This window comes from Misgurnus anguillicaudatus, chromosome 13, assembly GCF_027580225.2.
Source record: "Misgurnus anguillicaudatus chromosome 13, ASM2758022v2, whole genome shotgun sequence".
In the NCBI taxonomy this organism is placed as follows: domain Eukaryota; kingdom Metazoa; phylum Chordata; class Actinopteri; order Cypriniformes; family Cobitidae; genus Misgurnus; species Misgurnus anguillicaudatus.
In genome coordinates, this window is record NC_073349.2 from 15,958,144 (window position 1) to 15,969,115 (window position 10,972).

At 36.0% G+C, this 10,972-nt stretch overlaps 1 protein-coding gene across 1 annotated transcript; it reads right to left on the bottom strand.

The window, feature by feature from the left end:
* Nucleotides 1–53: 53 nt before the first annotated feature.
* znf362b (zinc finger protein 362b) lies at nucleotides 54–10,570 on the bottom strand. Its single transcript, XM_055188143.2, has 9 exons — nucleotides 10,332–10,570; nucleotides 8,035–8,101; nucleotides 6,855–7,101; nucleotides 6,515–6,622; nucleotides 6,117–6,435; nucleotides 5,796–6,020; nucleotides 5,647–5,725; nucleotides 2,953–3,111; nucleotides 54–2,876 (listed from the first exon to the last, which is right to left on the bottom strand). Exons 2-9 carry the CDS (start codon nucleotides 8,095–8,097, stop codon nucleotides 2,760–2,762), a joined length of 1,317 nt encoding a protein of 438 aa, XP_055044118.1. The 5' UTR covers nucleotides 8,098–8,101; nucleotides 10,332–10,570; the 3' UTR covers nucleotides 54–2,759.
* Between the last annotated feature and the right edge of the window lie 402 nt (nucleotides 10,571–10,972).

Consider the following 10,972-nt stretch of genomic DNA (forward strand, 5'->3'; position numbering starts at 1 on the left):
TATTACTAATGCATCATCTAAACACACAATATTATTTAAAAAATGACACAGTCTGCAGTATAACAGTCTGAATTTAATAAACAAGATAGAGATACAAAGTGTTCTTGACATTGATATTTTCTTAGTTCGTCTATCAGTCTTGTCTGTGCATATATAACAAAAAATCTTTATATGGAACCACAATGCAAGACAAAAAAGGAAAATGAATTATTTCAGGACATATATAACAATGTCATATAACACATGTTAACAGTTAATAATAATTAATGATTACTGTGTTCCATGCGGAAAAAAAGATTAGGAAAACCGAATACTGAAAAACACTGACATGGAGCAAAGAAAAGAAACCAAATAAATGTGTACATGTAAAAATGATCAGTACTTACAGAAAAACAAATATTAATAAGTTGAAATACTAAACCGGTACAAAAATGAACAATATACAGTATTTAAACCTTGCGCTTTGCACTAATAATGAATACAGGGTATATTTTATAGCAAATGTACACATTTTACTGTTTTGGGAAACATTTAAGGCTTATCAAGCCAGGATTATTCTGTAATGTAATAATCTATTTCTGGCAATGAGCTGAAGTTTACCAGTCCTCCTTATGAAAGCACCAAAAAGGAGATCCTCATTACACTGCTGCCACTTGAAAACGTGATATTGGTCACGTTTCTGAATGCTTATGTAAAAAATTCTGTTTTACTAGGTAAACACGCTGTAATAAATCACAAATATATATATATAATAAACCTATGTATCTGGAGGATTTTGAGAGCATTTGAAAGCAACAACTTGGTCCTTTGCAAACAGACAAATGGATATGCACAAAAAGGTAGGCAGTTTTCTAAAAAATGAATGAATAAACCACAATAAGCTTAACAAATGACTGGTATACATGAAAATAAAAGTAAATTAATGTTTTACAGCTGCAGTGTTGGTGTTACATAAGAACTGTAAGTACAGTATGATTATGTACACTGTAAAAACATTTTTGCACTTACATTTTTAAGTTACAGCTTGCTATAAATTATAAAAATAAAGTTGAATTCAACTTAAATTTTATAATTTATTGAAACTCCTTACTAGTCAATAAAGTTTAAATTAATTGTAAATTCAAGCTGATTAAAATGTAAATGCAAAAAATATTTTTTCCAGCGTATGATCAAATTTGGCAAGAATATTTAATGGAATGGTGCTTTAATTCAGTAAAAACATTTTGAACTACTTTACTACTACTTTTTTATAAAAGTAATCATCAATACATGTGCTGCTGTTTTTGCATGTCAGAGCAACTAAGACATCAACATCTGTTAAACATTAGTTTTGGATTAGCTGATCAAACAGAAAATGCTCTGAACTTAACTACATTCAATATTTTGATTGTGAATTTCCAAGAAACTTTAAACTTTATTCTTTAAATACACCATTATTGATGTTTAATTCAATGATTTCAGATTAAACAAATAAAGACATTTCTGTCACAGATGAGGTGCTATTACTAGATTATGATGTACTAGATTGGGCCATAATGTAAAAAATGTATGATCATGTCTCAAGGTGCTTCTGCATTTCTCAGGTTAGTGAAGGAATAGAGGTAATCTGCACTTAATGTTAAGAGGTCACGTTACTTGTGTGGTTCATTTAATGTCACACTTCCACTGTTACATCATGACAAACCCCCATTTAATGGCGATGCCGTTCATGATGCAGTTATGCCATTCAATTAAAAAAGGACACTTTTCCTTCAAAATGCTATGATTGGATAAGGACAAGCAATCCAAAAAAGTCCCATGGCATTGCACAAAAAACCTCAACACATAAAAATGAAACAAACAACATCTATGATGCTAAAAAATATGATTATTTTAGAGAGTGCCCTCACTCTGACACTCTTTTATCCAAGCGAAACATTCTCAGAAAATCCTCGAATTGGATTCTTTTACCAATATAAAAATAAAGGGGCAATGATTACACTCCGAAAATCCTAGCCTCAGATTCGGCCTTAAAATCGACCTTACCACTATTATTTGTGACCCTGCATGTGAAAACCCACCTAAAGTCATTTTTTGAGATTAAATCATTTTACATAATGTGATTATATAACCTTGACATCTTTAATATTGACAAAGGTCATATCAAAGATTGAATTTAAACTTTGATGCTTATAATTAGATCATAAGACTTAAGTCTGGATATCACAGACAGGGTCACATTTATCCGATCCCATATTACAGCATACTTTTTATTATTATTAAATCGTGACCTAATATCCTTTATAATAGGACAAAAGACGCTTACAGTGGAAGCACGTCCACAGTAAAATACAACACAATATCTAGTTAAAGAGAATGACCTAGTGACGGTGAAGTAGAGACAAACGCCTGTCTTGCTTTCTAAATCTCTCATAGCTGCCCAAAGCGAGAAAGTTGCTCCCATTTCAAAAAAACGCTCCCAATTCCGCTTTGAGCCCAAACCACAAGCTTAAAAAGTGCTTCAAGAGTATCTTTGGAAGTCTCCCTTACACACCTTAAAAAAACAAATCGATCAAAATTGGGAAGTTTCTGTAAAATTCAATTAATTCCTCCAAACAATTCGATCCAGACAGCAGCTGCTATGACCAATAGGCTTAGGTAGAGGGACAAAGAAGACTTAACATCTTCCATTGAAGTTCTTCCTCTCGACGGAAGACCGGCGCGTTGAACGGAATACTTTATTTTACGGAAGAAAAACGAGCGAGGAAGTGCAGGGAAGCTCAGATGAGTGAGATGCGGATGGGGATGTTGGGAGATTCTGTTCTCTGTGGGGAATGATGACTGACAAGATGCTCTACCACCGTGTGTTTAGACATGTGCTTCATAAGGTACGTCTCCTAAAGACATCAGACAGTGTTATTGTAATATATGTCTCTAACGTGATAAAAGCAGAGATGTGTGGTGGTTACTCACTGAGGTGTAGGCGCGGCCGCACATGCTGCAGCAGTAAGCTTTAGCGTTTTTCACAGCGTGTGCTGACAGATGGATCTGTAAGGAGGCGGAGTCTGTGTAGGCCCGGTAGCAGTTCGGGCATTTGTATGGCTTGTCTTTGTTATGTTGCCTCTGGTGAGACTAAACAGAGATAAGAACGAGGAGGAAAGCTTAAACAGACTGGCTTCGATACAACGAGGTCTAAATGAGACAAAGTCCCTGTAACACATACAGTCTTTAGTGGTAATTTACTATTAAATTGCAGTTAACAGGTCATCATCAGTGCTGCCAATTTACCAGTAAGAGAGGTTGTAAGATTACCAGTAGTGTGAACAAAAAATAGAGATTTTTTAATTATTATTATTATAAACATGTTTATAAAACATAGGTGAAGATAATAACGCAACAGTGAAGAAAATAACAGAACAGTAAGCCAGGGAAAAAAATCCAGGTGTTCAAGGAAAGCCAATCGATACAAAATTATATAAAAACACCAAAAAGTGTGCATACATTTAGTTTTAGTCGCCTTTTTGTTACTAGATAAAGATAATAATTTAGTGTAAATTAAAACATGTTCTTGAAAGAGAGAACGAAAAATAGAGATTACCAGCGGCATTTATAACGGACTACGTCAGAGCGCGCTGACAGCTTCGGGCCAATCATAACGTTTTAATACAGATGACGCGTTTACCCTCCGCAATGTTTATGGACGTTTCCACGCACGCGCTGCTTAAAAGTCGCGCACACCTGAAGTTAGCGTCCACATTTCTTCACCAAAGCATTTTAAAGCATCTTACCATCTATTTGTCGAATTGCCGACGTCCTTAGCAAACCCTCTGTGAAGTCTAATGTCGTTTGGCCACGAGCAACTTTGCGACCGTCAGCGTTTGCCACAGATGTGAAAACAACAAAATACGGACCGTGGATATGAAGTCATAATCCGCCATTGTTTACAAAACAACACTGAGCTCGCCGGCTGTGCGCCACAGGTAACTTCCGCTTTTAACGTTATCGGTATTTTGATACTGATGTGTGAGTAATGTCTTACTGGTAAAAAGACGGAACGTCTCTGCTTGTGTGAACAGCACACTTTTGTATTTACTGGTAAATTAATTCCGGTAATTACTGTGTGAAAGAGGCTTATATTAGTTATGTTGCTAAAATTTTCAAAATGGTTAAATGCTAAAATTAGTTGATCATATAGAAATAGATTGAAAAAATATTTTAAATGAGACCAAGATCATGTTTATGGGTTCAAGAATAACAAAATACTGGCCATTTGAAACTCGAAAGTCATCACTTTATGTTTTCCATTAAAATTCAAGAAAATGTGTGACCGAATCATGAAAATTATAAAGTTTTTTTTGCTATAACTATTTTAAATTTTTGAGATATTGACCTGCATATTTCAGGATAAGCTGTTTGCCATATCCTCTACATATTCTACTTCTGAAAAGTCAGATATAAAAAACAAACCAGTAATTACACCAAATAACACTCTTTATTCAGAATATTTTTAACCAAATGGTTTCGTATCTAAACTCCTTTACAAGTTTTAGATTAAAAACAAAAATATTCAATTCATAATTATTTTATTGTTTTACATTTACACCACATTTCGCACACCTTCTAATATATACAGACATGTACTAAATGGCTAAACGGCTGTTTCACATTCTTTGTCCATTCAAGTAGATTATGGGAGTGGTAATTCTCCCGTGGTCGTCGTTCAAATTTATTAAAGGACAAGTTCGGTATTTTACACTTAAAGCCCTGTTTTCAGAAAGTTTATGATGAAATAGAACTTTTTGACTGAAATTTGGACGTATGATGCTGGCCCGAGAATTTTCGGGTGTTTCTTGTATCACCTCCCACCTCTATAATGGGTTTATAGGTGCACACGAACAATCCTTCCTAAAATGCATTAAACTTTCATTTACAAAGACGTGAAACTCACCGAGTGGTCAGGGGTGTTCATTGATATGCTCACACAAAAATCGCTGCAAAAGACTCATTCCAACAGGTATTATCGTAGTTTTGTCCAACTCCATTGAATTGTATTAGATGTTCTGTGAGGTACGGTATTACTCCAGTTTGTATTCTTGCAATTGGCAAAGGCGGATTAGCGCCACCAACTGGGCTAGAGTGTCTATTATTCAAGCTCTCAGCGGAAGAATGTACGGGTGTGAGGCGTTTGGAAAAATAGGTCCACAAGTTTACAACGAATGCTAAAACACCTGTTGGAGAGCATCTTTTGCAGCGATTTTTGTGTGAGCATATCAGTGAACACCCCTGACCACTCGGTGAGTTTAACGTCTTTGTAAACAAAAGTTTAATGCATTTTAGTAAGGATTGTTCCAGTGCACCTATACAGCCATTGTAGAGGTGGGAGGCGAAACAACAAACACCCAAAAATTCTCGGGGCAGCCGCACACGTCGAAATTTCAGTCAAAACCGCTCTATCTCATCACAAACAATCTGAAAACAGGGGCTTTAAGTGTAAAATACCAAACTCAGAAATTTCGCCATTAACAAACCAACAGAAGCATTATTTTCAACAACGCAGCGCGCCGCCTGAGGAAATCCTTAGTTTGGTTGAGCGGAACCAAAAAGTAAGCCGCGACAGTGGAGTTAGCAACATACCTACTTATATTAAATACAGTCAATATTTCTCACCTGCAGGTTTGAAAGTTGTGTGAATGCCTTTTCACATCCAGGTTGGGCACATTTATAAGGTCTGTCACCGGTATGAATCCTTAAAAAATAGATAGAATTAGTACAAATCTAAAATAGTTCTGTAAAAATCAAGTGTGTACTGTGTTTACCTGGTGTGCTGTTGAAGGTGTGATAACTGACGGAAGGAGTTCTCACAATAGGAGCAGTGGTAAGGCTTAATGCCTAAGTGAATGCGTAAGTGCTGTGCGAGGTACGAGGCGTTGGCGAAGGATTTGGAACAGTGAGGGCACTTGTGAGGTTTGGCCTCCGTGTGGGACTTGGAATGAATCTGCATCTCTGACTTGTTGAAGAAAGTGAGCGGACACACTTTACACCTGTATGACACGTAAACATGGAAACACTCACTCGGTGCACAAAGAATAACAACAATAGTTTTATTTTGATTTATATTAAGTGTTATGGGTTCAAACCTGTATGTTTTTCCCTCTTTAGCGATTGTAACTGCTTGGTCAGGGCCTGAAGCCAGAAGTGGGTAGGGCAACACAAGTAGGGGACCTGTGTTCTCCGCTTTAATCTTCTTGCGACCTCGTGGCGCTTTCACCTGAGGTCCCAGCATCCCAATCAGACCTCCGCTTTTGACGTGCTCGATGCCGGGACCACTGGCCAGGCCTGAAATGGTGTTTAAGGACGGTGCTCCTCCCAAACGGTTTTGACTGCTGGATGTCGGGGTGGTGGGGGTTATGGCTTCAGAAGTGTTGTGGCTCTCAGTACGGGACGACAACGTGAGGCCTGTTACAGTAAATTTGAGAAGTTTAATATAGGTTGTCTATTCTGCACACATTTGGGTTTGTATATGTTTGCCTTTTACCTGAGCGATGGTTTACGCGGGTGACTTGATCCACCACTGCTTGCCGCATATGCCAGTCTTCCCATAATCCCTTTGCCTTTACTGTCGACTTGTCGTCAATGTTCAACTCTACATGTATGTCGTAAAACAGTCAGTAATATGTGAAAACCCAGCTAAAGTAATTTTTTTTTCAACATAAAATTATCCTATATAAAGAAAATAAAACCTTGATATCTTTATTGACTAAGTAAGGTCACGTCAGAAATTAAAATCAAACTTTTATGCTTTTACTCTCATCATTAGATTAAAACTTTAGTCTGGATTTCACAGACAGGGTCATATTTGTACACTATATGAGTACCTGAAATGGCGCTGGATGCTGGGCGAGCGTGCAGGGCGATATCAGGTTGAGAGGAGTTGTGGGCCTGAAGAGCAGACACCTGCTGGAGTTTGGGGATTGACATCACATGTTGCCCACCATCTGAAGATGATGTGGATACCAGCAGTGTCTGCTGTGAGGGGACAGTGGTGGGTGGCAAATGCGGAGGCCTTATTTTTTCTGCCATCAGTTGCTCTTTGATCTTGTCGATAAGAACCAGGTTATCCAGCTGTAAAAGTCATTTGTATGTCTTAATGGGGTCAAGACCATCGTTGACATATACAGTATGAGACAGTAAACCAAGCAGAAGATTGGGGGAAATTTTGAAACTTTCGATTGTTCACTTTGGTAGACCACATTGGTTTGAGCAAACCTGCAAACGTGACTACGAACAAGCTTTCTGTTATGCTTTTGTGAGGACAAGCATCTAAAAGATTTAAGAAATCCAGGGTTCCCACACTTTAGTTAACTTTAAATTCAAGGACCTTTCAAGAACTTTCCAAGTCCAATACCTTCAAATTCAAGGACTAAATGTGGGGACACATTTCAAGTGAGAGCAAGGTTACATCGTGTCCCCTTTACAGTTTCCTTTCGAGGGAACTCACGCTGAGTCACTGCGGTGACACTACATATGTACCTATGTTACATATGTAATCCGAGACGTTTTCATGTGTCAAACACAACTATGCAAAAAAGCATTTTGGTATGAATCAACATTTACATACAGAAGATATAAGCATTTAACGCGTGCTAAACTATTTTTTATGATATTAATATATATGATATAATATTTTTATGATATTATCCTAAACTACACAGGGAATAATATGGATTTTTTCCCAGAAAACTTCTTGCATAAAATAGATTCAAGCACTTTTTATGACCGGTATCTATCTATGTATGTATATTTTCAAAAACTTCCAAAGGTCTTGATTTTCCCCCCAGATTCACAAACTTTCAAGGATTTCAAGAACCAATGGGAACCCTAAATCTCAGAGTACAAAATTCAATGTTTTATTATGCAATCAGTAATATAAATTTACAACACAAAATTTTCCATTTCGCAAGAAAGCGACTTATAGTATTTGTGTTTTTAGGCAACCATTACAATTTTCCCCACTAAAAAAATATTGCAAAAAACTTTTTTAAACAGAATACTCACTTGACCAGGCATGGAGGGAGGAGGTGGCCAGAAATATGGATTATTAAATCGAGGCTCCGCCATCCTTCTAATAAAAACACACAAGAATAAACTAGTACTATAGTCAACTGTAGTAAGCTTCCAAGATCCAATAGCATTTTTAATCCTTAACATTGTAAATATTAAAGTAAACTGCCGTAGTTACTAATTTATAAATTCACTATAATACTGTAAATACAGAATACTATAATATACAATAACAAAGTGTGGCAATTACCATAATATACTACAGTTTACTATTGTAAATACTAAAGTATGCCATGATATTTATTTACTATAGTTTATCAATTCACTACAGTTAATACTACCATATCATGATGCATGAAGTTTTTCCATTCAATTTGACAAAAAGATACTATAATATAAACTAACAAAGTGTAGTGATTAGGCTATTATAATATACTTCAGTAGTATAATTTAATACATTTACTACAGTAAATACAAGTTTTATTTACTACCAATTTATCAGTTTATCAAGTTTATCAATTTATCAATTTGCTATAGTAAATACAGAATACTATAGTTTTCATTAAAATTACTATAATATACTACAGTATCTTACAATTTAATACAGTTTACAATAGTAAATAATAATAACCCTACTGAAAAAACAGCTAAAACTAGCTTATGGTAGTTGGTTTAAGCTGGTCCTCCCAGCCTTGCAAAGGTGGCGGTATAGTTTGTCTTCCAGCCAGACCAGCTAAATCCAGCTTAAAAAGTGACCAAAACACAACTAGACCAGCTTGATACACCAGCTAAAACCAGGTTTGGAGACCATCTAAAACCAGCTCACCAGCTTATGCTGGTTTTAGCTGTTTATTTCAGTAGGTTAAGTATTTCTTCATGTGGGAAGGGTGAAGTAGCACAACATGTAGTATCTAGCAACTTTATATCTACAGTATACTTTAAAATTTGTAAATGAATCTACTTCAAACTTTTAATGCCTGGACCTGAATGTTTGCTATACAGAGGTTTAGGTTTTGAATTAAAGAAATTTTAATGTTAACTAAAAATGTTAATTATGCAAAAACATTATTATTTTAGTTTTGCATCTTGTAAATGGGTAGTACAATATACAATATCCATACATATTCATGTAATACAAATATAAAACTAAAAAAATCACAAATATAAACATTTTTAAATGTATTTAATTGGGTTGCCAGGTTCATGCTGCTTCAATAAACATTTTTGACATCATCACTTAGATGTTGCCATGACAGTGAATTACAGTGCAGGTCCAGCAAAAGTGAAAGTAAACCAATAAAAAGTTATTTGGGATTTTCTTTAAATAATGTTAAATGCTTTCTTTGTCATTTTTGTCAGTTTCTTTGGAAGTGATGTGTGGTGGTTGGCTACAAATGTAAGAATTTTGCACTGCATAATCTGGTTAACGTTTTCTTACCATGGTAAACATTAGACGGTTAATAAACGATCGACAGGTGATATAAATTCAAAATTGTAAGTCAGACTCAAAGTTGGGTTATATATCTATATTTAGTAGTTATTGTGTTATTGCAATTTATACGATGTTATTGGGAATTAAGCAGAGCACCAAATAAAGTGACAAAATGATAGCATTTATAAAAACTTTAACATCTCTGTTGTTTTAGTTAATACTAAAGTAAAATACTGAAAACAGCAGTGACAACGAAACTATATATCATTTCCCTGTCTTGTAGCTGCTCAGAGGGACACCAATAACGATTCCTGCAGTTTTACAAAAAAACATTTCAGACAAAAGAAAAAAACAAAAATGGCAGCCTGTTATATTTTCATAAGGAAGGGCGCCATATTCTGCAGACCCCCAAAATTCACACTCGTTCCGCTTTCATATCAGATAGTAAACGATCGATAAACGACATGTTTGTGGTTGTGTGTGTACGTGTTTGTTTATGAAGAATAGCGCCTTTGAATTGCCCGGCCCCCCTTAAAAAAACACGACACTTCCTTCAGTCATGCCGTGCAAAATGTCACACATTTGGTGCTGTGCGCGACTGTTTCATTTTACAACACCTAACCATACAGACTGCGTTATAACAGCGCTATGACAGATATACACGTAAACTCTTATGAGATGCACGTACAGTACAAAAACAGTACTCATAAAGGTTATTTTCGCTTTCTGCAACCTGTGGTAGATCAAAGGCGATAAATCGCCGCCCCTTAGACAGTTAACGTTATCTGTTGTACGGTGCAGAAATGTACGCGATGACTGAGTGCGGGCAAAATGAAAAAGATGTCATAAAGTCACAAACCTTCAGTAACGATTGCAGTGTGTTTTTCTTTGCAGGAGATGCTTTAATAGAGCAGAAATGAATCTGATGTTCTCTATGCGCCTCCACACGGCACAGCTTCCGGGTCAGACTGTTCACTTCTGGGTACTGTACACCAAAATCTCGCTATTTTGGCAAAGAGATCTGAGGCGTGCAGTTTTGTAGCTCTTTTGTGTTAGGCAGATACGAGATGCATTGCTTTTAGGTTGTCTTGACTGGTCGGTTATCTGCATTTTTGCATAAAAATGCATAAACTTTTTAAAGTTTTACATTGCATTACAATCACAGAAATTCACATGCAGAATTTGTGGCTTTTCTTCAAGCAGTCTTTAAACTTTCTTTTGTAATAATAATATGTTACAAAGACATTTTAAATGTCATTGCAAAGAATTAAGGTGTATTTTACTGCGTATAATGTAGCCATTGTGTACATGCACGTTGTTACACTATTTCCATTAAAAGAATCAGAATGTAACTACACTTTTGACCCTGTCCCTAAACCCACCCCTAACCCCAAAACCTACATACACATGTATAAAATGCTTTTTAAGGGGACATATCATGAAATTCTGACTTTTTCCATGTTTAAGTGCTATAATTGGGTCATCGGTGCTTGTATCAAC